Below are 27700 nucleotides of genomic sequence, written 5' to 3'. Positions count from 1 at the left end.
TGCCTGGATAAGTCCCTACAGTTTTCTTGGCAAGGTTTTTCAACAATGGTTTGCCATTGCCTCCTTCCTAGGTCAAAAGAAAGTGACTAGCTGGCATGATTACCCGGTTAGTTTTATTCTTCAGCAGGACTGGAATTCACATCTCCCAGTTTCGACTCTGATGCCCTAACTCCTGCACCAAATTGGTTTTCATGCTATACTTAAGCCTGTACAATGTATCTATGTTCATCCTTGTGTGTGTTGTATATATAAATCCCAACGTGTCCTATAAAGAATTTATTTCTCTTTTGCTATACAAGTGTGCTTATTGAGCTATAATAAGCCACCATTTACATAACATGCATTTAGTTGGCATCTGTTACTATCAGCTGCCATTCTGAACTGCTACTGAAATGTTAGCTTTGCAGAATATTTCAATATTTGTGTGTGCTGTGCACGTGTTCCTTCAGGGCAGTGTTAACCTGCCAAGTTTTCTTGGCAATATTTTCAGAAGTGATTTGCCATTACCTTTTTTTATGAGAAAGTGACTGGCCCATTGATCACAGTTTTCTGATTTATAGTGCTTTAACCACTGACCAAACTGACAGCCCTTTTCATATTATAACATTTATAAAGTGATTGAAGATAGGAACAAAGAGAAAAATAAGGAGGGGGGAAAGCATTTTCCAAACTTGAAGGAGTTCCTGTTTGGACTAGTATGCTAAAGAATGCCAATGCACAGATAGAAACCAATTTAAAGAAACTAGAACAAAGATGGAAAGAGTATATTGCAATTCTGTACATTAAAGTTACTGTACAGTTTGTAGAATTATGATCTTTTTATTGTAAGCATTCTTATCTCTTAGTTTGGAAACTACATTTTCCCTCTCAGTTTACGTTGTACAGTACAACATGGAAAGCCTCCATCAAAATTTAAAATTTAAAAATGGTCCATTAGTTATTTCCAGGCTAAGAGTGATGCTGTTCCACTTGGAAGATTTCCTACACGAACAGGTCATGGATAGAGTTTTCTTGTTTTTATCTGGATCATTCTTATTTGTTTTTACAGCACTGAATGAGATAGAGGAGGTGGCACAGGAAGATGGAGTGGCCTTGGTAGAGAGCCACAGTGAAGCAATTGCAACTAATCAAGCACTTCTTCCCATGGAAATCGATGAAGAACAAGCAGGTAATTTTCATGTCAACATCCTTTTCTTATTTACTTCTTTCACTGGCTGCATGCAAATCAGTTTATTGCTGTTAAGGTTCACCAAGATACTATTACTGTTAGAATAAATGGTAACAGTTTAAAGTGGCATAGTTTGAAGTTAAACATCTGATATTGACATTAGTTGCTTTCAAATATTAAATCAATTTTCTGTACGGAAATTTGATTTTCTGTACAAAATTTTTCTGTACAGCAATTGTTACGTTACTATGGAAATAGACCATTGATTCACTGAATTGATTAAGTCACATCAAGTCATTTTCGACTTCTAACAACTGCATAGATTTTTCTATATTGCTGATGTGGAAGTTGAGATTCATTGCTAAAACATAAGCTTGTTTATTTATTTATATTATATTGCATTATACATATATAATAAGTTAATAGTTCTAGCAAGGTAAGAACTTTTTATTTCAAGCTTGCACTGCTGCCTGGTATACCACATTAACCTTGTTCTGACTGCCAAAACACTTTTCTTGCTACTTTGCTATTCAATGAGATACTATTATGTATCCTTTTCCTTGAGGATTGGTGTTGTGCAGAGATATCTTAGAAATATAGTTTCCTGGCCAAGAAAACATTACTTCCAACCAACAAGAAGGCTTTTAGTAATCGCTGGTTGTCATTACGATATCTGATACCTTTCATTTTTCTCTCTTTTTTGCTATATTTATGCAACAGTATACATTTTTATCATTTTACAAATATACAACTGGATTAATCTATTTGTATTGTATGGTACTAATTGATTGTGGCAGGAAGGAACTAGAAGATTTGAAGAACATCAAAAAACAAAATCTAATTTGCCTAATCCTATGAAGGACTCAGACTAGATAGAGATTGGAGTCATATATGCAATGCGACCTCTCTCTGGCCGCCACAGGGGAGGTCTGAAGGATTACTACCCTTGTATATTCAGCTCTGAATATCATCAGGGCCTGAAGAAAGCAAGGAACATAGTCACACCAGTAGTTGTGTTTGCATTCATATGAACATGCACATAGCTCCCTTCAGACCTCCCACCTGAATGTTTGGAAGCAGTAGTGAATCTGCTTTTCTTTAAGACTTCAGTATGTTCAGGTGAATGTCTAAAGGAGGGTTGTGAAGCATTCCAGCTTGATACAAAACAGAGTACACACTTGTTTTTATTACTCTCTGTGGTATTTGAAGGGAACTTGAAGAAGAGAAAAAGAGATATATGGACTGCAGAAACTCCTCTGGGTAGGTATTCCAAACCATAATACAAATCCCAGTTAGTTTATACACATGTTTGAATCAAGGTGAGACATGCTCAATCAAGGTGAGTCATGACTTAAGGAACATGAATAATTGATTGTTGATAATCTCGTCTTTTTCAGGACCTAGTGGTCTTCAGCCTAGTGTAAACCTAGCACCCATTACAGTCCATGATTCTGACAGTGAAGATGAAGATGAAAACATGGCAAGCTCAAGATCCTGTATCACAAACAGCATTGCACAAAGTTATTCAGATGGAGACGAAAGAGTTAGAGATCCAGTGGAAATCCAGGAGCCCTTAGGTGAGAGTTTTAATTTCCTTGGGTATGTAGAAAAATAGTTTCTGTGTTACAAAATGGGTCTGCATAGCGCTTCAAATTCTATTGAGAAGAGAAATTTTTAAATACCAAAACATTTGGAAAACCAAATGCACCAGTATAGAATAGATAGCACCTGGCTCAACAATAACTATGAGAGGCATCTCAGAATCTTAGTGGACAATCACTTAAGTATGAGCCAACAATGTGCTGAAGTTGCCAAAGAAAGCCAGTGCAGTCCTAGGCTGCATCAACAGAGGGATAGGATTATGTGAAGTGTTAGTACTGGTTTATAGTGCACTAGTAAGACCACACTTGGAATATTGCATCCAGTTTTGGTCACCACGATACAGAAAAGATGTTGAGATTCTGGGAGTACAGAGAAGAAGAACAAAGATGATTAGGGGAAGCAAAAATATACAATGAATGGTTATGGAAACTGGTTATATCTAGTCTAATGAAGAGCAGGGTTGGAGAAGACATGATAGTAGTCTTCTAATATCTGAGGTTTTGAGGTTTTTATCTAATTGTGTGTTGCCCAAATCACTTTTGGTGAGAAGAGCAGTTGCATATCTTTGATTAATAAATAGTAAATAGTATAGCTTTTCAAATCCTATTTTAATAAGATGTTCACATTTATTGTAGAAACAGTCTATACATACAGCTTTGATCACCTTAAGGCAGTAGCCTTGTTCAATAAAGATTCCTTTCAGAATTATTATTGGAGTACAGTCTATGCACTGCTGAAACTCTTCTGTTTGATTAGTTGTAACCATTAATTTGGGCAAATCATGCATTATAGGGCACCAATTTTTGAATCATCATACTTCAAATGGGCTGATTTGAAAACATCCAAAATCCAGGGCTCATGAATTGTGGCTGCTTCAGTGTTGCTGTGTGGCCATACTGCTGTGGTTACATCTTTCCAACACCCCCTGCCAATTTGTACAAAGAAAATCAATGGGCAAGCCAACAGGAAGTTGAAAATTGTTTTTGTTCCCACTGCTTTTTTACCTTCCTAAGGTCATTCTGTTTCTCTGGTTAGATAAGGAAATGTCTCTGAAATGATGACCCAGCAGATTATAGATGTCTACTTTGTTTTAAAAGGAGTTTAGAATTAAATCCAGTCATGGATTGTATTTTGAGTTTAACTAGATCTTGGAATTTTAAATCAATAAGGCAAGATATTAAACTGAAGTTTGAGGGATCAAATCATACTATAAATTCTCTTAAGTTCATACAAAGGAAGACACTTTGATTTAATGTGGCCGTTTTCTCTCTCCTCTTGGGTTTTAATGAGGTTAAGGGAATGTGCGTGTTTCAGAATTTATACAGTTTCATTTGCAATAATCTGAACTAAGCCTTTTACAGTAATTTGTAAAATGCTCGATATGTTCAAATTTGTTTCAGAATGATAATCTGACAGATCTACAATTGCTTGATATTACTTATATTTATGTCAAGTATATTTGTTTTCCTGATATATATATATATATTTTTGAAATAACACATACCTTAGCATTTTTGTTGTATAAACTACCATATTTTTCGGACTATAAGGCACACTTTTTTGTCTTCCAAAATGGGTGAAAATGTCTGTATGTCTTATAGACCGAATATTGCCGAAGCCCCGCCCACTCCCCAGCCATTTTTTGACCTCTGCATGCCCTGTTTTCAGGCCTTTTTTGGCCCATTTTCGAGGCTTTTTTCGCCGTTTTAAGGCTTTTTTCGTCTTGTTTTTGAGGCTTTTTTCGGCCCTTTTTTTTTTTGAAAAAAACAACAACAAAAAAAGCTCGGAAAACTGGCCGAAAAAAGCCTCAAAAATGGTCCCAAAAAGCCTAAAAAAAACAGGCTGGAAAAAAGCCTCAAAAACTGGCCAAAAAAAAAAAAAAAAAGAAGCCCCAAAAAGGGGCTGAAAAAAGTCCCGAAAATGGGGCAAAAAAGCCCCGGAAACAGGCCAAAAAAAGACTGGAAAAGGCCCGAGAAAAGGCCCGAAAAAAGGTAGGCCAAAAACTTTTTGTTGTTGTTTTCCTCTTCTAAATTTAGGTGCATCTTATAGTCTGAAAAATATGGTATAATAGTTCTAGAAAAGGATGGTGAATTAGGTAATTTTAGTTGTTTCTAGGCATTTCAAACCTTCACAATATTTACTAAATTTACAAATGACTTAACATTTAAACTTTAAATGGGTTTATGGGGAGGCAAAATGACTGTGAATACTTAACTAATTTCAGGAAGTTTTTAAAATGCAGGGATGGATTTCCAGAGGCCCATGAGTTTGGATGGGAAATATATTACAATGAGGGGTCCTTGGTGCTGTGAGAACTTGGTTGTTTTCTTGCAGACGTTTCATTACCCAAGCTAGATAACATCAATATCACTAGCATTGATATCTGCAAGAAAGCATCTGCAAGAAAACAACCAAGCTCTGAGAGCATCAAAAAGTCCTCATTTTGAGCTACAAAAATTACAACTTTTACTTTTCTCACCTCTGAAATTTAGTGTTTCCAACAGAATAATTTATGGCCTTTGAGTTCCAAAACCCATTTGTTAATTTCAATTAATCTCACTATCTAAAATGATTTGATTTTTTAAAAAATGTTTTGATAACTATGGCCGTTACACAAGGGCCTCATGCCTCTCCTACCTGACAAACAGCCTGTGCTTCAGCTCTCCCTGCCTGCCCATCTTTTTGACCACCCTCACTCTACCACCTATCTCTGCTGGCCTCTGCTATCCCCTGCTGACCTTTGCTATCTAATTCCTATCACTACATAGCTTTTTATCCTGAGTTTTCTATTCTAGTCAACCTAAGACTTACATTTATGTGTCCTGTGTCCTGTAATTGTCTGTGTTGCAGGCTTTGCATTACTTTATATTGCTCTTCTGCTTTTCCAATATTGCAGCAGTGAGTGGTAAAGGCAAAGCTCCACTGCGGAAAAGATGTAGTGCCAGTCGGGTGAAACTTTTTCTTTCTGAGGAGAGCAGCTGTGAAAAGGGCTGTCAAGTCACCAGTGAGCAGATTAAAGCAGATATGAAAGCAGCCAGTGATGTGACCACAGAAAAAAATAAAAACAAAGAGTGTAACCCAAGCTGTGGTGGGGACACTGGACCTCCAGGAAGCTCGTCCTCTGCTGCTTCTCAAAGCCTGGAAGATGTCAGGAAAGCAGATAGCTCTACTGAGTCCCTTTCTATAGCTGCAGAGGATTCTGAGAAGTGTCTCTGTAGGAATGAAGATTCCAGTGAACGGGATGATGAAGATAATTCTTTATGCTCCAGGTGTTCCTGCTATGTGCCTCAGAGCCAGCAAAAGAGAACTAATGGTGCTTCTGATGATGAGTGTCCATCTACCAGTGGAGCCTCTGGTACAAATGGGCCATCTGTGGGAGGAGCAGAACTTTCTCTGAGAACATTAGCAAACACTGATTCCTCAGGGGAAGCCAGTGATGAGAGGACTAATGAGGGTGTCTGTGGGACTGCTAATGAGGAGGGCAGTACTTTACAGCAAGCACAGTTTGAAATGGAATACAATGAAGATTATCCCCGTAGGCCTTTAACAAGAGCCAGAAGTAAACTTTCCCATGTGCCTTTGGTGTCTCAGCCAGGTAAGATTACATTATGTAAATTACTGTCTTGTATAAATTGTCTTGCTTTGTCACCCTAGCTCCAAAGAAGTGTAGAATACAAAAGTGATATATTATTATAATAGCAGAAATGCCGTCTTAAAATTATTATCCCAATTCTTGTATTAACAGATCTGCATATGAATAGAAATGGAAGAACGAAAGCTGCTTTGGAATGACATTTTTGAGTTGATTTCATATAGGAATCCTATTATGGTATTGCATTGTAGTTCTATACTTGTTTTCATCAGTATAGTTCTTTCAATGATATTCTCTAACCTCTTTAATATGACTCCCACAGAACCTGTACTGTACTTTCCCTAAGAATTTTAGCAATGTTGAACACCTTCCCAATAAGGTGAACTGAGAAATACTGTCAGCACACAAAAGAGATATTGTTAACCATATTCTATAGTCAGTTCTTCAATTTAAAATATATACTCAGGGAAATAACGGTAATTCTTGCATGTTTCATTTTTCTTACGTGATTATTCATTTTCCAAATTAAGGGTACTGTATTTTAATTATAATGACAGTAGGAATTGTAAATGCCTCTATTTATGTGGAACTCAAATGATTTCTACCACAGTGATTGTCATCCTCACACCATTGCTTCATTGCAATTATACAGACAATAAAATAACATGTATGCTTCAGCTGTGGAGGTCCAAATTATGAACTGAACTAAACAAAAGGAAGCATAAATCCTAATGCTGAATTCTGAGGAGTTGAATATATATATTTATATGCACATATACATAGTTTTTCATCAGCATTTCTGGGGAATTTTTGCTTTGAATTATATCTATGGTACTACATCTCGGCTTTTACTTTTGTTTATAAAGTGAGATAACAAACAGTTAAATCTCTTTCTTAAATCCCGAGAAGTCTGCATTATCTAACTTACACCTAGAATCATGTCATTTTATTTAATTGTACAGTGCACATCTAATCCCATTTGTGCAAGTCATATATAGAAAATACTATGCATATTTCCTGCCTTCCTCAACAGACTAAATGAAATTTGATAAAACTTCAGCCTATTATTTGTTTCATTTTAACACATTTTATGGTTTTCTAACACCATAAAATGGTGTTTCTTCATTTTTTTTTATTTGATTTTGGGATAGACTGAAATGTTTAAAAAAAAAAAAACATTCCAAAAGAAGTAAGTCTTAATATTTTGTCACATTGACTGGCCACTGCCCACCATTCTGAAATTGATTTTGGAATCTTAATTCTATCTAACAATTTTTAAGGAAATCTTCAAGATACATCATTATTCTCAGTATTTTAAAACTGTCACAACTGTAACCAATCATTTATTTTATTTTGCCTTCTCAGAAGCAGCCAAACCAAAATCTCGACATTCAGTGAAGAGAAAACGGACAGCTGACAAGTCCACAAGCACCAGTGATCCTGTGATTGAGGATGACCACATCCAGGTGAGTACTTTGGGTCAGAATTATGGACATTCAGTCACATCCAGGTTGATTGAAACTTGTATTTTCTAAATATATTTTCTTGCTAAATTGATTGCGTACAATTTACACTTCAGTATATGCCAGAGTAGCCAGTGTTTTCCAGTTAAGAACGTTGCAGATGTCAGGAGAGAAGGAGAAAGATTTTCTAAGAAAAGAGAATTTCAGATATAGATCCCCATTTTCAGTGCTGCCCACATTTTGTCACCCAACATTAGGTGTCCTGGCGATTATTAATTTGACTGGTTAATTGGTTTGGTGTGGTCCATGTAATAGTTTTTAACTCTAAAAATAAATTCTCTAGGTTTTGACACTAAAATCAAAAAACCTTGTTGGAATCACCTTGACTAACTGCGGCATAACAGACCTGGTGCTGAAAGACTGCCCTAAAATGATGTTCATTCACGGTATGTACATTTTGTTTCTTTTTTCTTTTTTTAATATACCTCAGTATCAATACATGAACAGTGAGGCATCTGAGTGTCATTCATTTGAATACAGGTAGTAATGATAGTATTAATATTATTTGTTATTTAAATCCCTTGGGAGTTGGGCGGCATAGAAATGCAACAAAAATAAATAATAAATAAATAAATCATACTTACGTAATTGTAATAATAATCTTATACATTTTTTATTAAAATATCAGCCTTCGTTATTTAATTGTTCAACATTTTAGTCCCCCATTCTAGTAACAATAACTATCATTAAAACGTACATAGTATCACCATCTTTCAACCTCTAATCTTTTTGTCTAGCTATTACTTTTAATATATTATATTAAAAATGTGCATAATAATATTTTCCCTGTTTCTTGTGTCTGCCTCTGTACTTAGTCCCAGTATAAAGCCAAACTTGTGTTACAAAACATTTCCTCTATCCGTCATCTCTTGTCCATTTTAATATTTCAATTCTTATTTGTTTTTTGACTTGCCTTCCAAATTCCTCCCTTGGGTCTTCATCTTTGTCTACCTCAGGGGTCGGCAACCTTAAACACTCAAAGAGCCACATGGACCCGTTTCCTACAGAAAAAGAAAACACACCAGGAGCCACAAAACCTGGATGGGCGTGGCCAACTCAATGTCACTCCCACCCAGTCACATGACCACCTAGCCACGCCTACCCAGCCACAAAACTATTCTCTATGTCTTTCTCTCCCTATCTCTCCCTTTCTCCCCCCTCTGTGTCTTTCTCCCTCTGTATCTCTCCCTCTCCCTCTCACCCCTCTCTCACCCCTCTCTCACCCCCTCTATAAGTATCACTCTGTGTCTCTCTATGTCTCTCTCTCTCTCTCTCTCTCTCTCTCTCTCTCTCTCTCTCTGTATGTGTGTGTGTGTCCTTCTCTCTCCCCTCCCTTCTGGTGACTGTCCTCCCCCCCCCCCTCCTCTCATAACTCCCTGGTCGGCTGTGACTGCATGCACAGGGAGACTCCAGCCTGAAGTGGCAGGAAGCAAAGACTGCCTTATGTGCAAATGTGGTGCGAAGGCAGATACAGGGCAGCTTTGCTCCTGCACTCTTCGGCAACCCTCTTCCCCCTCCTCCTCTCAGGATGCCCGGGATAGCTGTGGCTGAGCCGGGAGCTGCGCACGGGTGGGGAGCCCCTCCTCAAATGAGCGCCAAAACTCAGGAAAGGCGCGCTCGGGGCGGGCAGCGGCTCGCTTAAGGAGGGTCTCTCCACATGTGCACACACTCCCAGCTCAGCCACAGCCAGCCAGGGGGTTACAAGAGGAGGAGGGAGGAAGAGAGTGCAGGAGCGAAGCTGCCCTGTACCTGCTTTCATGCCACATTTGCACGTAAGGCAGCCTTCACTTCCTACCGCTTCAGGCTGGAGTCCCAAAAAGAAATAAGGGGGGCGGGGTGAACCAGTGATGGGACAGGAAGCCGCAGCAGAGGGCCCAAAGAGCCACTTGTGGCTCCGGAGCCGCAGGTTGCCAACCCCTGGTTTACCTCTTTCCTGGTTAGCTTAGATATTTTTTGCATCTCTCCTATCTTTCACTGCCAAACCTCCAGAGGATTTGCCCAACTCTCCATTTTCTTTTCCAAGATATCTTTCTGTTTAGCCAGTATCATTTTTTGGTCTTTTATCATATATTTTCCCTGAATTGCTTCATAAATTTTTATTATCTTCTCCTTCTTATCTTCTTGTTTTATTTGTTTATTTAGTTCTGCCTTTTTCCCTGGTCTCTCCATTGTCTCCTCTATTTCTTGGGTTTTTTGGTCATTATTCATTATCCCTTGTGGAGCACTTTCTAACTTCCCATTTATGTTATTCATTAAGTCCATTATCTCCCTGTGATTCCTTGTCATAGTATCATGAATGCTTTGAAACATCACCACCAATTCTTTTTGCAAATTAAGCTAACCGTCCATGCTAAACTGTTTCATAAAGATTGGCAATCTGAAATTAGTTTCTTCATTTCGTCTCCCATGGCTGTAATATTAAATGACTAATTTTAACTATAATTGTTTACTTGGTTGCTTTTCCCTTTTAGCCACCAGATGTCGTGTTCTTAAGCACTTAAAAGTAGAGAATGCACCCATTGTCAATCGTTTTGATTATGCTCAGTGCAAGAAATTAAATATGGATCAGGTCCTAGATCAGATACTTCGGATGCCTCCAGAAAGAAACCGGATTATTTATCTTCGTCCAATGCAACAGGTATGTAGCTAGCTTTCATTTAAGCAAAAGAGTTTGTGTATTGTTCTATACTCCGCTATTTTTTCTTTTTAGCATAAGAAGACTACTAGCATAAACTGACTTTAATGGCATATTTTAATTGATTTTTTTATTCATTTTATGTTTGTTGCACCGTTATATCAGTACTTCCCAAACCTGGGTAAATTACCCAAAATGGTCACATGTCTTTTAAATAAATGTTGTTTCTCACTTCTATAAACATTGGAGGAAATCAAATCAGTAATAAAATATAGAATCATAGAGTAGGGTTTCTTTTGGGGGGTTGTTGTTGTTAGTTGCAAAGTCATGTACGACCCATCGTGACCCCATGGACAAAGTTCCTCCAGGCCTTCCTGTCGTCTACCATCCACTGGAGTCCATTTAAGCTCACACCTACTGCTTCAGCGACTCCATCCAGCCACTTCATTCTCTGTCGTCCCCTTCTTCTTTTGCCCTTGATCTTTTCCAGCATTAGGCTCTTCTCCAGTGAGTCCTTTCTTCTCATTAGGTGGCCAAAGTATTTGAGTTTCATCTTCAGGATCTGGCCTTCTAAAGAGCAGTCAGGGTTGATCTCCTCTAGGACTGACCGGTTTGATTGCCTTGCAGTCCAAGGGACTTGCAGGAGTCTTCTCCAGCACCATAGTTCAAAGGCCTCAATTCTTTGGTGCTCAGCCTTCCTTATGGTCCAACTTTCACAGCCATAAATTGTAACTGGGAAAACCATAGCCTTGACACACACTTTTGTTGGCAGTGTGATTTCTCTGCTTTTTAGTATGCTGCCTAGAAGTTGGCTGTTTGAACCATCTTCTATCAGAAGGGATGATACCATCAAATTCCTTGCTTTTTGGACATCTGGCCGGCCACTGTGAGAGGGTGGCTGGGAAAAACTTTTCTCCTGCTGACTGTATAAACCAACTCTTTCCGCTGCTGTGAGAGAGCAGGGGATTCCAGGTTGCTGCTTATAAAAAGACCTTCTGTCCTAGGACTGTGGACCCTACCAAACTGCTTTCTCATTCTGATCTTATTTGATGTACTCGGCGGCAGAGCTATGTGCACTGCGAGACTCCCCCCTCTCGCAGGTTTGGCCCTCCACTTTATCGAGGGCCTAACTTAATGACGGGCTTTGGAACCCCGAGAGGTGGCATGGTGCGAGAAGGGGGTTGAGGGGTTTTTTAGCTAAATTTTTAACCAAAATTTTAAGGGGACCCGGGAGGAAGGGAGGGGGTTGTAAAAGTGGACCCGGGGGGGTTCAGATAGCAACTGAGCGGGGTGATGGGTCGATTGGCTGCAACAGAGGGGTCGTGAAAGGAAATTTAACCGGGGAGCAGGGGGACGATAGGAAGGGCTGTGTAATTGAAACAATGAGTGGGAGGGGCAGGTATGACGGGCGCAGGGGGCCATATCATGTGCTGGGGGTGCGCACACGCTGTCTACAAGTAATTACGCACCCCGGCCCCCAATGCGCGACTCGTGTCCTGGGTTGTGCAGAATCTCAGGCCCAGGGTCCGCGGCTGATGTTGTGTAATGCCAGGTCGGTCGTTAATAAAGCCCCCCTCATTTGTGATCTTATTTTAGAGGGGGGTGCGGACCTGGCAGGTATTACGGAGACCTGGTTGGGCCAAGAGGGGGGGGTCCCCCTCGTTGAAATGTGCCCACCAGGTTTCCGTGCATTTCATCAGCCAAGGGCCCAGGGGAGGGGTGGGGGAGTGGCGGTGATTATTAGGGAGAGTCTTTGTCCGAGGGAGACCACTGTTCCTCAGATAGCCGGATGTGAGTCCCTCTTTGTGAAGTGGGGCCGTGGGGTGCAGATGGGTTTGCTGACTGCGTACCTGGCTCCCTGCCACGTGGCAGCGACCCTGCCCGAGCTACTCGACGTCATTGCCGGGGTGGCGGTTGACACCCCCAGACTTATTGTCATGGGGGATTTCAACCTTCCGTCTGCGGGTGAGGCGTCAGAGGCGGCTCGGGAGTTCATGGCTTCCATGACGGCCATGGACCTGACCCAGTTAGTTCAAGGCCCAACTCACATAGGGGGACACACTCTGGACCTGATTTTTGTCTCTGGTCAGTGGTTGAATGATCTTGGTAGAGGGGATCTAGACATCAAACCCTTGTCATGGACAGATCATTCGCTCCTTCACTTAGACTTTCCTGCCGCTTTCCCCCGCCGCAGGGAGACGGAACCGACCAAATGGTTCCATCCCAGGCGCCTGATGGACCCCGAAAGGTTCCTGATGGAGCTTGGGCCGTTTCCTGAGACTCTGGCACACGACTCGACTGAAGAGCTGGTGGCCGCCTGGGAGAGTGCGGCCGCCGGAGCTTTGGACCGCGTCGTGCCTTTGCGGCCTCTGACCCGATGCCGATCTCAATTGGCTCCTTGGTTCTCTGAGGAGCTGAGAGAGATGAAGCGTCGGAAAAGACGCCTAGAGAGCATTTGGAGGACTAGTCAATCCGATTCCGACCGGACACAGGTGAGGTCTTATATCAAGACCTACCTAGTGGCGATAAAAGCGGCGAAATCTAATCATTTCTCCGCTCTTATCGCATCTGCAGAGAACCGCCCAGCCGCCCTGTTTAGGGTGACCCACTCCCTCCTCCGGGGGGGAGTGCGGGAAGATCCCTTGCAAGGCCGCGCTGAGGATTTTGTGCAATTCCTGCATGATAAAGTCGCTCGGATTCGGGATGGCTTGGACTCCGATTGGATGAGTCCAGGGGAGGAGACAGGAGCAGGCCTTGAGAATATTATCTGGGAGGAGTTTGATCCTGTGGCTCCCGAGGATGTGGACAGGGTTCTGGGTAGGATTAGTGCCGCCACATGTTTATTGGACCCGTGTCCCTCCTGGTTGGTACTGGCCTCCCGGGAGGTTACACGAGGCTGGCTCCAGGGGATTATAACTGCTTCTCTGAGTGAGGGTGCCTTTCCCGCCGCCTTGAAAGAGGCGGTGGTGAGGCCCCTCCTCAAGAAGCCTTCCCTGGACCCGGCTGAATTAGCTAACTACCGTCCGGTCTCCAACCTTCGTTTTGTGGCGAAGGTTGTTGAGAGTGTGGTGGCACGACAACTGCCCGGGCACCTGGATGAAGCTATCTATCTAGACCCGTGCCAGTCGGGCTTCAGGCAGGGGCACAGCACAGAAACTGCATTGGTCGCGTTGGTGGATGATCTCTGGAGGGCTCGGGACAGGGGTTGCTCCTCTGTCCTAGTCCTATTAGATCTCTCAGCGGCTTTTGATACCATCGACCATGGTATCATGCTGCGGCGGTTAAGAGGGTTAGGAATAGGGGGCACCGTTCTGCGGTGGTTCTCCTCCTTCCTCTCTGACCGCTCGCAGTTCGTGTTGGCAGGGGGGCAGAGGTCGACCTCGAGGCATCTCGCATGGGGAGTGCCACAAGGGTCGGTCCTCTCGCCCCTTCTGTTCAACATTTATGTGAAGCCACTGGGTGAGATCATCCGTGGTTTTGGGGTGAAGTGTCATCTGTACGCTGATGATACTCAGCTGTACATTTCCACCCCAGACCACCCCAACGATGCCCTTGCTGTGATGTCTCGCTGCCTGGAGGCCGTGCGGGTCTGGATGGGGAGGAACAGGCTCAGACTCAACCCGTCCAAGACCGAGTGGCTGTGGCTGCCGGCGTCCCGATATAGTCAGCAGGTGCCATCGCTGACTATTGGGGGTGAATCTTTGCCCCCCACAGAGAGGGCTCGCAATCTGGGTGTCCTCCTGGATGCACGGCTGTCTTTAGAAGAGCATATGACGGCCGTGGCCAGGGGGGCCTTTTATCAGGTTCACCTGATCCGCCAGTTGCAGCCCTTTCTGGATCGGGACGCCTTGCGCACAGTCACTCATGCCCTTGTCACCTCCCGGCTGGACTATTGTAATGCTCTCTACATGGGGCTCCCCTTGAAGAGCACTCGGAGGCTCCAACTGGTCCAGAATGCGGCCGCGCGGGTGGTTATGGGCGCAACCCGTTGTGCCCGTGTGACACCCCTCCTGCGCGAGCTGCACTGGCTCCCAGTGGTCTTCCGGGTGCGATTCAAGGTGTTGGTTACCATCTTTAAAGCGCTCCATGGCATAGGACCCGGGTACCTTCGAGACCGTCTTCTGCCACCAATAGCCTCCCACCGACCAGTCCGCTCCCACAGAGAGGGTCTCCTCAGGGTGCCATCAGCCAAGTTATGTCGGCTGGCGACACCAAGGGGGAGGGCCTTCTCTGTGGGAGCCCCAGCCCTGTGGAATGAACTGCCCCCGGAAATACGCAAGATCTCCGACCTCCGGGTGTTTCGTTGCGCATTGAAGACCCTGTTGTTCCGCCAGGCCGGGCTATCGACTTAATAATTTTAAATTGGGGTATTTTAAATTTTTGGGGTTTTAAATCAGCCAAATTTATTTAATTATTTTAATTTTTAATTATTGTTGTGTCTTGTGTTTTTAAATTGGCTGTACACCGCCCTGAGTCCTTCGGGAGAAGGGCGGTATAGAAATAAAATTATTATTATTATTATTATTATTATTATTATTACCATAGCTTTCCTCCCCAGGAGCAAGCGTCTTTTAATTTCTTGGCTGCAGTCCCAATCTGCAGTGATCTTGGAGCCCAGGAAAATAAAATCTGTCACTAACTCCATTTCTGCCCCATCAATTTGCCAGGAATTGAGAGGGCTGGATGACTTTTGCACTCTCCTTCTTCACCCACATCAAGAGGCTCTTTAGTTCCTCTTCACTTTCTGCCATTAGAGTGGTATCATCTGCATATCTGAGGTTGTTGATATTTCTCCCAGCAATCTTAATTCCAACTTTTGATTCATCTAGCCCCTCCTTTCTCATGATGTGCTCTGCATTTAAGTTAAATAAGCAGGGCCACAGTATACAGCCTTGCCGGACTCCTTTCCCAATTTTGAACCAATCAGTGGTTCCGGGTCCAGTTCTCACTGTTGCTTCTTGACCCGAATATAGGTTTCTCAAGGGACAAATAAGATGGTCTGGTACTCCCATCTCTTTAAGAACTTGCCACAATTTGTTGTGATCCACACAATCAAAGGCTTTAGCATAGTCAATGAAGCATAAGTAGATGTTTTTCTGGAACTCCCTAGCTTTCTCCTTGATCCAGCGTATGTTGGCAATTTGATCTCTAGTTTCTCTGCCTCTTCGAAATCCTGCCTGTACTTCTGGTAGTTCTCAATCCACATACTGCTGGAGCCTAGCTTGTAGGATTTTGAGCATAACTTTACTAGCATGAGTGCAATGGTGCGATAGTTTGAACATTCTTTGACATTGCCTTTCTTTGGAATTGTAATGTAAACTGACCTTTTCCAATCCTGTGGCCACTGTTGAGTTTTCCAAATTTGCTGGCAAATTGAGCGTAGCATTTTTACTGCATCATCTTTTAAGATTTTGAATAGCTCAGCTGGAATACCGTCACCTCCACTAGCTTTGTTGTTGCTCAGATTTCCTAAGGCCCATTTGACTTCACATTCTAGGACAGTGGCTCTCAACCTTCCTAATGTTGTGACCCTTTAATACAGTTCCTCATGTCGTAGTGACCCCCAACAATAAAATTATTCCTAAGACCATTGAAAATATGTGTTTTCCTATGGTCTTAGGCGACCCCTGTGAAAGGGTCATTCGACCCCCAAAGGGGTCCCGACCGACAGGTTGAGAACCACTGTTCTAGGATGTCTGGTTTGAGGTCAGTGACCACCCCATCTTGGTTATCAGGGATGTTAAGTTCGTTCTTGTATACTTCTGTGTAATTTTGCCACCTCTTCTTAATCTCTTCTGCCTCTGTTAGGTCCTTGTGATTTTGGTCCTTTATCATGCCCATCTTTGCACGAAACATTCCCTTCATATCTCCAATTTTCTTGAAGAGATCTTTGCACGAAACATTCCCTTCGTATCTCCAATTTTCTTGAAGAGATCTCTGGTCCTCCCTATTCTATTGTTTTCTTCTATTTCTTTGCACTGTTCATTTAAGAAGGCATTCTTATCTCTTCTAGCTATTCTCTGGAATTCTGCATTCAATTGGATGTATTTTTCTCTTTCTCCCTTGCCTTTCGCTTCCCTTCTTTCCTCAGCTATTTGCAAAACTTCCTCAGACAGCCATTTTGCTTTCTTGCGTTTCTTTTTCTTTGGGATGGTTTTAGTTGCTACCTCTTGTACAATGTTGTGAACCTCCATCCATAGTTCTTCAGGCACTCTGTCTATCAGATCTAATTCCTTAAATCTATTTGTCACCTCTACTGTATTCATCAGGGATATGATTTAGTTCATACCTGAGTGGCCTAGTGCTTTCCCCTAGTTTTTTTAATTTAAGCCTAAATTTTGCAACGAGAAGCTTATGATCTGAACCACAGCTCCTGGTCCTGTTTTTACTGACTGTATAGAGTTTCTCCATTTTTAGCTGCAGAGTACATAGTCAATCTGATTTCTGTGTTGACCGTCTGGTGATGTCCATGAGTAGAGTTGTCTCTTGGGTTGTTGGAAAAGAGTGTTTGCTATGACCATCATATTCTCTTGACAAAATTCTATCAGCCTGTGCCCTGCTTCATTTTGTACTCCAAGGCCAAACTTGCCTGTTATTCTGGTTATCTTTTGGCTTCCTACTTTAGCATTCCAATCCCCCATGATGATAAGGACATCATTTTTTGGTGTTAATTCTATAAGGTGCTGTAGGGCTTCATAGAACCGGTCAATTTCATTCTCTTCAGCACCAGTGGTTGGGACATAGACTTGGACTACTGTGATATTGAATGGTTTGCCTTGGATTCGAACTGAGATCATTCTGTCATTTTGGGGATTATATCCCAGTATTGCTTTTCCTATTCTTTTATTGACTATGACGGCTACTCCATTTCTTCTGAGGGATTCTTGCCTGCAGTAGGATACCTGATGGTCATCTGACTTAAATTCACCCATTCGTGTCCCATTTTAGTTCGCTGATTCCTAAGATGTTGATGTTCAGTCTTGTCATCTCTTGTTTGACATGTCCAACTTGCCTTGATTCATGGATCTTACATTCCAGGTTCCTATTGAGAATAGAACTTTATCACATCAGACTTTCCTTTCACCACCAGAGGAATCCACAGCTGAGCGTCCTTTTGGCTTTGGCCCAGTCGCTTCACTCTTTCTGGCGCTACTAGTACTAGCCCTCTGCTCTTCCCCAGCAATATATCTTTTTTCCTTTTGGTACTGTCCATGGGGTTTTCATGGCAAAGATACTGGAGCGGGTTGCCATTTCCTTCTCCAGTGGATCACATTTTGTCAGAACTCTCTGCTATGACCTGTCCATCTTGGTGGCCCTGCACGGCATAGCTCATAGCTTCATTGAGCTATGCAAGCTTCTTCGCCATGACAAGGCAGTAATCCAAGAAGGAGTTTTTGGGGGGTAACGACACATAAATCTATTGCTCATACAACAGGAACATTTAAATTATGCCATGTTTAGTAAAATAGATTCAGAAATCTTCAAAAGTATTCTTATGGTGAAAATTACTGAAATTATCTGTTTGCAGAAATGTATTTTGCTATTTTCTGTTGTTATAAGCATGTTGTTCCCCATTTTACAGGTTGACACGCTGACTCTTGAGCAAAAAATATTTAGTGGTCCTTATCCGTATCATATCTGTGTCATTCATGAATTCAGTAATCCTCCAAATGTTCGCAATAAAGTCCGGATTCGCAGCTGGATGGACACAATAGCAAATATCAATCAGTAAGTCAGCTAACCATATGCTCTTGATCGCCAAACATTTTTGTTTGTGTTTCTGTTTGTGAGCACATGCATTCCTCAGAATTGAATGGGACAGACAACTTCCAGCTTCAGAATGATGGCATTGATTTTTTCAAATAAAACAGTTGGTATGATTTGGCTCAGGTAAAAAAAGCCTGAAATATTAATGGCAGTCTTTAAAGTCAGACATCTTTTGAAAAATTCTGTTCTTTTGGAGTTTTAGAAAGAAAAGTACTGGTAGTATTATTATTATTTAAACTTGTATGCTTCCCAAGTTCCAATGATTACAACCATCAAAGAAATTACAATCAAATCAATAAAACATAAAAGTTAAATATAAAATGTGCCCTGCCTGATCAAATGAGGGATCTCACACTTCCTTGCCAAAGCCCTGGGTGAAGAGCCAGTAGATACATACATTCATGCATACATGTAGTTTGTGTGTGTTTGTGAATGAATAGGTAGATATATTAATAATTCTTTCATCTTATATTTTACACATGGAGTAAGGTTAAATCACACTCTAGCACAGCTGTACTTGTTACTTTATTGCATCTAACAGTAGTCCACAAATTGATTTCCTTATATGTTCTGCAATTACCTTGAATATTTACTTAAGTAATGATCTAAATTGAATAAGTAGATAAAATGAGTTGAAGACCAACAACTGCTAACAAATGAGGGAGGCTGGGAATCATGAGTTAGATACATCTATTGAGTATCAGTTTGGGAAAGTCCTGTTTGTAATTTCAACATCTTAAGTTGTTTTTGGTAAATATCTCATTTATTTGCATATGTTTTCTTCATTTGGTCCTTCAGAGAGCTTATTAAATATGAATTCTTTCCTGAAGCCACACGAACAGAAGACGATCTAAAAAAATTTACAAGATATCCCTGGGGGAGAGATATTTACACTCTAGAAGGTATTACAGAGAACTTGAAAGCAGTTATGAAAATTTCTTAAGAAAAGATTCTCAAATTATAGCCTATATGTTAGACAACAAAAACTAGCTCATTCCAGCTTTAGACTTTTTAAAAAATTATAAATTACATTTAAAATCTAAATTGTATATATATTTAAATATTCAAATATAAATTATATTTAAAAATAATTTATTTTTCATGATGAAAATGTGAAATGTATGCAGGAAGAAAAAATTCAGTTGATATGGATAATATGCATATGGTATTACAAACGTTTTGATTTCCTTAGTTCAGTACAGTTCAGCAAGGCAAAATGACAGCACAGGAGAGGAGCAATTTCCTCCCAGTGGCAGACTTCTCTGTGTTAAAAGTGACATGTGTGCCATAACAACACATAATGTAAAGGCATAGAAGATATATGTAGGCAATGTTTCACCTATAAATGTGTAGTCAGATACACAAAATAGGTGCAACTAGTATATCTCCTCATCCTATTGTGTATATCTTGCAGATAACCAAATGTCTGTATTATTTTATGAATGCTGCTTCATCAAAGGTCTAAGACAGTTGTAGGCAAGACAAGCTTATTTCAATTGAAAAAAGAAGTTCAGAGACCTATTTTCTGGCTGTTCTGCTGTAGGTGTTGTGGATGGAGCTCCCTATTCGATGATAACAGATTTCCCATGGTTGAGGTCCCTGAGGACAGCTGATCCTAATGGCTATGCAAGATATGATTTTGAAGATGATGAAAAGAGTAAGTAAACATTTGAGTGCCCTGTGTTTACCAGGGAAACTGAAGCATTACACAGTAATGTAATTTCATTTTAAACAAAAGTGTAATATATTTACAGTGTTACAGGGAATATCTTTATCTGTGTACTTCTTATTGATGTATTTATGTAATTGTTTAAATACTTTCATAGCAGTAACCCAGTTTGAAGTGTTCACTTAGGCTATGGAGTCCCTCTATTTCGAACTCTAAAGCATCCATATCCACAATAGATGATTGTAAACTTGGTTTTCCGCGACCATTTCCCCACCAGTGGATCTCCATGAGTGAGGACCTGCGCTCTCCTCCAGTCCTCCTGGGGCAGTACGCTCTTGCTGGGGGCAAGGGGTTGGCGGTGGCAGGAGCAGCAGGCCGGGGCTTCCCTCCGGAGGCCTGGGGTATGCCAGAAGTCTTATCGGGCGGGGAGACAGGGAAGCCCCGGACTGCCCTCAAAATAACGACTTTCCAGGCCCAAAACGGGACAGAGGGGTGCCCGAAGTGCATGTGCAGGGCGCGCATGCGCAATGTGGGGTTCATGCATGGGGGGTCATGTGCGCATGTGCATGTGGGAGGGTTCGCATTGCATTATGGGTGCTGACACGCACACGAGCTGTTGCGCGCGCACATACACACTTCTGGCACGCCACGAGAAAAAGGTTCGCCATCACTGGTCTATAGCTGGTGCAATATGAAGTCCAGAATATGAAGATAGTTAATTTGGGATAAAGAACACAGATTAGTTTTTGAATTCTGCATAATATCCTAGCTTTTTCTTTTAACTTTCTAAATCAGTTACAGTATTTCTAATTTTTTTTCCTAGCAATTTTTTTTCATAGCAATATGTCAATTATGGATTTTTTCCTCCATGGTTAATTGAGAAAGAAATTTAGAGTACTAACGTATAGGAAGGCTATCTAGACTGTATTTGTATCTTTTCAAATTCTATAGAGGCATATATGAAAATATTTTATATGACATTGGCTTCAAGTGGCATTGAAGCCCAACAAGAAAGGAAAAGGTCTAATCAAGCTGGGCTTTGAAAGAATATATATCTCATAATAATTCAAATCATACTGTTATTAATTTTTCAATGGGAAGCTATTTTTGTATGATAGATTGTTAAATACAAATGTTTATGCCTGATGTAGCATTTATTATGGATTTGTTTTAAATTGTCATTCCAGTGACAATTGTATTTGATTCCATTCTCTTTTTCTTTGCATCTAAAATTAGCTACTATTTACGCTCCCCGGAGAAAAGGACAACTGTCAGCAGATATTTGCATGGAAACGATAGGTGAAGAGATCTCTGAACTCCGTCAGATGAAGAAAGGGGTATTCCAGAGGGTAGTTGCTATCTTCATCCATTATTGTGATGTTAATGGAGAGCCAGTAGAGGACGATTACATCTGAATGCATCCAGGTGCAAGCTCTCTCGGGCCTTCCTGTGTTTTGACTGGCATTGCTAGCACAGAAACCAGATGGATTTCACCCACTGCTGTAGTGCACTGAGAAATCTTCGAATTTGTGTGGTTCACGATTACCCCAACATCTATTGGAACGATAGTAAATGTATCAGGAGAAGTTGCAGTGAATGTTGAGGACCCTACATAAAAAAAAAAAATCCTCATGAAGTTGACTTTATTTCATATGTTTATATTATGAGATTTAATTCAAATTTTATTTTAATGAAGGCAATTAATTACGGCAAGGCAAAACATTTGAATTTCTTAGCTCATATAATTCATAGTATTTTTTTGTTGGTTTGCCAGAAGCAAAACCCTATATATGCTGTGTTCAGGAGCCACAAGAGTCTTTTAATCTGTGCCTTCCCCGCTCTCACCCACCTTACGCATCTAAGAGTCCATTCTGAGTAAATCTGTTGAACAGCCTTTTGAGTCTTGTGCGTTTTTCAAGGGGAAGTGAAATTGGAAGACCTTAAACCACTGACAAATGGCAGAAGTGGAAAGAGCAGCCATGCAAATGATTTGCAGAAAGCTAATAAAATCAGCCTGAGTGTTCAAATGAAAGCACAAGTGGGATAGAGGATTCAAGGCAAATAAAAAGCAATAAACTAATAAATGAATTTCCTCTGTTGCAGTTTTCTTCTTCAGTACGTATTACTTTCAGGAAAGATGCAAGTACATTCTTTTTTTAAAAAAAACAAACTAATCCACTTGCATAGTTTTCTATGTATGGCTGCTCCTGTTACTTTTGCCTGAATTCTGTGATGCTACTTTTTACAACATCTTGATTGGATTTACCCAAAACATGTTCCATGAGTCCGTTTGGTATCATAATTCTTTTCAACATCTGACAGGGACTGAAAAGTCTCAAAAATAATATCTTGTGTAATAACTTGTATGCTTATAACTAGTATCATAGAAGTGAGCTAAACCAAATAATATTGCCAATAGTTATTGTCTTGTCATGATACTTAATTCATCAGAAATTTATAGTATTTTACTATATAATAAGTAGATAAACATTTTGTTGAATTTGTTCTTATTATGTTAAAGGATGCGACGTTTATTTCTATTATAAGAACAGTCAAAAAGAAGAATTGCATTTCAGTTCCATTGTTTATTTGCTGTGTTGTGAACTCTGAAAATGACAACATACTCCTTTCTTCTCTGGATGGCCTTGAGATAGCTAAATTAGTTGCATAATTAGGCATTTCAAAAACAAGATTACCAGTTGTCTGGAATAATATATTGACACTGAAAGTTAAATAATCAAGGTTCAAATAAAACACCCATTGCTTAATAGCAGTTAGATATGAATAGGTTTCCTGCTCAGCAAGTGGAAATGTATGGTGATTGGTGTCCAATCGTGTTTTTCTATTATGTATGTCTCTAGAGAGCTTATCTCTCTGCTTTTTCATGCTGGTCTGAAGCAATAATTATACTTTTTGCATTCATTAGTGCCACTGAGAAGAGGGGTATGAAAAGCAAGAATAAAAAGCATAGTCAAGGATTTACGTTCTATATTAGTACAGAACTAAGCCCCGTGATAAAGTTGGCCTCATTTTATTTGTATTTTTTTAATTGTATAAACAATAGGAATTTGTATGTATATTTCTCTGTGGTTGAGTTGTGTTCGATGTGAGTGTTAGTGTTTGCACACGAGCGTATACGTATACTGATGTCATTTGACTTCTATTTTGCTTTTTATAAAGCAATTAAAAGAGCATTGAAGTTTAACTTTTCAATGGTAACCTTTGAAAGACTGAAGTAACCATTTCAAACTAGAAAATCATCGGTATTTCCTTTGCAAGCCTCTCGGACCTAAGTTTGTGGTTGATATATTTATCATTCTATTATTCCATTAGCAAGTGTTCATCCCTTGTGTTAATACATTGGTTTTAGTAATAGGATGGAGGAAATGTCCTCAAGCCCAGCCAACCACAGATTTTTTAAAATAATATTTATTTTTGAAAAGGATAATTGTCACTTATGAAGTCTTTTGCTTATCAGAACTCCTCAACCTTCAAATGTTCAGATGTTCCTCGAAAGTTCTACTGGTACACTTGTTAACTGATTTTTTTCTTCCTCCTCCTCAGCTGTATTTGTTTGAAATAAATAAGACCAGAACTGGAGTAAGCAAATAGAGAAACATTTTAGGCTCTAAAGAACTTCTGGACACCCAATAAAAATGTAGGATATCTTAAAAGAACATGTAAAATTTGTTATAACCACATTATGAAATGAATGATGCTTAGTTGCAATTTAAGATACCAAACTGCTCCACTAAATTGCACTACAACAGAAAAATGGATACACATATGATATGCGTGATAAAGTTGTCAAAGTCTCTGCAATTCCAATACAAAGGATACCTCATGCTTGCACTTCATGTCAAATGTAATGTCAACCAAGGAAGGTAAGGCTGTTTGAAAAGTAGTTGTGTCTTTTCCTTAAGCCAGCTTTTACACTGTGAAACTTAATTTGAAAAAGATGGGGACATTTCTAAGGGCAAGTGATGTAGTACAATTTTATTTTAAATGCTCAAATGTTTACCAAGAAAGAGAACTATAAAAGTATACAGAATCAGGTAATGTGGCATTTGGAGCGCCAAATGTTTTAAAAATTGCCTCTATTAAGATTTTCAGGAACAGATGTGTTAAACAACTTTTTTAGTTTATTACCAAAGCTGAAAGTCTTTGTAGGTTGACAGTTGTTCCTTGATGATTCTATACACAATCTCTCCCAGTTAAAATGTTGCTTTGCCAACTCTCAAGCAAGGAACCTGAAGGAACAGATGGAGCAGATATAATATTAGAAAGTAAATATTTGTATAATTCCATGTACTACCTGTAAGAGGAAGCTTGTTAGGGCAAACCACTCCAAATGATATCACCCATTTAATGGACAGGAATAGAGAACAGTTGATAAATCAGTCGCAGAAGACTATTAGTAGCCTAGAAAAACTTGGACAATAGCCAACAAAACATATCAAGATGAACTTTGCAAATGAATTGGGACAAAAGAAAAATGTTTAAAAAATGAAACCAGCTTACGGCTCATTCAGTTCAGTAGAGCAGAGGAAAGTCTTGAAGCAATATGAAGATCAACAGATCCTGATTTCCTGGAATACAATTGGATATACTGTAAAAGCAATGATCTTTGGATTTTGAGATTATTAATAATTTTGATATTGTTAAACTTTGAAAATGATTTGTATCCCTCAACAATTACAAGAAAAACAAATGAAAGCTGAGAAACATTACGGATCATGTATAGGATCAGACATCGCTGTATTTTGATTCTGCGGTTGTTATTGCTGGTGGTTTTCGTATTGACACTTTGTCCAAATGCTGAAACTCTTCATATTTGCTTCAACAGTAATCACTCTTCACATGATGCTTTAATATTTCTTCCATTTTATTGATCCAAGAAAATTAATGGGAGGATTAAATATGATCATTCTTAAACAGGGAGGCTTAGGGGTTTTTAATTACAACAATAAAAATTAATACAGCCTAAACGTAGAGAAAGAGAAGAAGCTGAAAAGGAAAGAACATAAATTAAAAAAATATATAAAGATGTGTCTTCCAATCTTCTTCACAAGTATAAACAAATTTAATAACATCTCACCCACTATAAGATTAAACATCCCATATCCCATCTTTTATCTATAAGAAAGTCCATAAAGCAACCACTTTTCAATCCTGGAAACGGCCATAAAGGGTTAGCAGAACATTGAAAAAAAAATTTAACCTTGATCACATAAACCAATCTTATATTCCTACCTTTTACTTCCAACAATTTTAATTTTTAATCCAATTGAATACTATTGTAGGATTTTATTTCAATTATTTATCCCACTCCACATATTTTGTACACACACACACACAAATGCATTTTGTGCCATTTTTTGCAAGGTGGTCTATAAAGGGCTTCAATCAACCATAAGTGTATATTTTGTTTTTTCTCTAGTCAAGTTAATTTAGCCATCCACACAAGTTACATCATCTTCACCAAAACAAGCCCCTTTTATAGGTCTAATAAGAAAATGTTTTTCAGGCCATTGTCATGGTTTTTCATTTGTATTTTTCCTTTAATTTGCTCAGTCAGCTTTTTGTTTGTATCCAGAAAAGCATCCTTTTTGAAATCATTCTCCAGCCTTCCATTTGTGGTTCCACATTCTGTACTTTATCTTTCTTACCAGATAAAAATTTGTTCTATAACCATCACTTCTTCATCAACATATTTTATGACCATAGAAGAAGACCTTGCATATAAACATTGGGCTAAATGTGGTGCCAAGACTGTTTCATTCTATTTCAAATGCAATAATGTTATAAACCTTGGTGAAAAAGAAAAAGCGGAAGGCCTAATTGATCAATACACAAAACTAGCCCAAATAGTCACGGAAACAACTTGGCTGCATTCTGTGGTTTGATAACCCATTATTTTCCGAAAACAATAATTGCATGCAAAGGTTTAGGGAGCTCTAGCCAAATTATATGTTTCAGTAAATTCTTTAGCAAACAAAATCTAACAAAATATCTACATGGTACAAAGTTACTTTTGATGTATAGTTTTTCTTATACCTCTGAATTTTTTTTAAAAAAGTGAATTGTGGCAGTTATAGAGGTTTGAACACCTTTTCAATCAGTGCTTTATAGCAAGCACTTCCTTTGGAAGAAATAACAGCTTCAAGATGTTTTCTGTGGCCTGCTAAGAGTCTTTTTATTCTAGGGTTTGCAGTTGTTTTCCACTCTTTCTTAAAAACTTCTTTTCTGATGCTTGAGATCTACCCATTACTCAGACTTGGGACTGTGAAAATAGAATAGATTTTTTTTATTGGCCAAGTATGAGTGGACACACAAGGAATTTGTCTTGGTGCATACGCTCTTAGCGTACATAAAATCAATAAATGTTTCATGATATAGATCTAAGGAAAAGTCTTCAAGCTTTTGCCTATTTGGGGATTATTGTTAAAGGAAATCAGAATCTCACTGTTTTAATTGTTTGAGAATTTCATTTTCTCTCTTTTTTTATTGTCTTCCTGATTACGTGTAGTGTAAAATTGATAACTGGTCTTTGATCAAAAATAAAATGTGTGCATATGTGTATACATGCCCTTGTATCATTTCCCCATATCACACTTTACAGTGATTAGCAGCTTGAATTTTTTTCTATTTCCGGGGGGGTGGGGGATACAATTTCTAAGTGTAAATTATGATTTTCAACCAAAGTTGAGGCTAATTTCTCAGTTGGGAAGATCTGGGAGAGGTAGTGGTATTTACATACAGGTACTCCTCAATTTACAACCACAATTGGCTCAGAATTTGAGTCATAAGTCCACCATGTGATATGATGCAATTTTACAATCTTGTTTACAATAGGCATAAAGCAAGTCATTGTGGTTATTAAGTGAATCCAGTATATAAAAAAAACAGTGTTTTACAGGCCATAAAGTATCCCTTCTGAGTCCATCATAACTTTGAATGTTGTTAACTAGTCATTAAGGGAGGAGTGCCTGTCGTTGTGATACAGGTAGTCCTCAATGTACAATCACAATTGAGCTCAAAATTTATGTTGCTAAGTGAGAAATTCATTAAGTGAGTTTGGCTCCATTTTATGACTTTAATTGCCACATTTCTTAAGTGAATCACTGTAGTTAAATTAGTAATACAGTTGATAAGTGAATCTGGTTTCCCATTGACTTTTTTTAGTGCCCTTGTAACTTTTAACGGTTACTAATTGAACTATTGTAAATTACGGATAACCTGTAGTTTCCCAAACCTGAAACTAAGCTATAACAAAAGCATAAATACATTTTTTTCATATCATAATAATATATGCTAGACTTGTTTTCCTACTAGAGCAGTAGCTAATGGAATTCTTATGTCTCTGCAAATCTTATAATTTGGGAACAAGGAAGTCTGATGCTAAAAATGGGGTAGCAAAGCAACTATTAATGGTATGAATGAGCTAATTTTGAGAGGAATTTTTATGAATCCTAACTTCTGTGTATCTATCTATCTATATATGTCCCTATGTGGGATGCGGTGGTTCAGTGGCTAAGATGCTGAGCTTGTCAATCGAAAAGTCGGCAGTTCAGCAGTTCAAATCCCTAGTGCCACATAATGGGGTGAGCTCCTGTTACTTGTCTCAGCTTCTGCCAACCTAGCAGTTCGAAAGCACATAAAAAGTGGAAGTAGAAAAATAGGAACCACCTTGGTGGGAAGGTAACAGCGTTCCGTGCACCTTTGGCATTTAGTCATACCGGCC

General features: G+C 39.6%; 1 protein-coding gene across 1 annotated transcript in view; it reads left to right on the top strand.

Annotated features, from left to right (window-relative positions):
• Nucleotides 1-23161, top strand: part of FBXO38 (F-box protein 38) — a 36630-nt gene extending 13469 nt beyond the window's left edge. The window contains exons 13-22 of the mRNA XM_070937371.1: nt 1049-1168; nt 2566-2745; nt 5667-6365; nt 7728-7828; nt 8169-8271; nt 10357-10523; nt 18103-18248; nt 19086-19189; nt 19831-19944; nt 21193-23161. Coding sequence (XP_070793472.1) covers nt 1049-1168; nt 2566-2745; nt 5667-6365; nt 7728-7828; nt 8169-8271; nt 10357-10523; nt 18103-18248; nt 19086-19189; nt 19831-19944; nt 21193-21371 — 1913 coding nt within the window. The 3' untranslated portion in view covers nt 21372-23161. The remainder of the gene's footprint in view (nt 1-1048; nt 1169-2565; nt 2746-5666; nt 6366-7727; nt 7829-8168; nt 8272-10356; nt 10524-18102; nt 18249-19085; nt 19190-19830; nt 19945-21192) is intronic.
• Nucleotides 23162-27700: the final 4539 nt, after the last annotated feature.

The sequence above is a fragment of the Pituophis catenifer genome, unplaced genomic scaffold, assembly GCF_029215685.1.
Source record: "Pituophis catenifer annectens isolate HBS135680 unplaced genomic scaffold, rPitCat1.0.hap2 SCAF_2, whole genome shotgun sequence".
Lineage (NCBI taxonomy): Eukaryota > Metazoa > Chordata > Lepidosauria > Squamata > Colubridae > Pituophis > Pituophis catenifer.
This window is presented reverse-complemented; position numbering and strand designations above follow the sequence as displayed.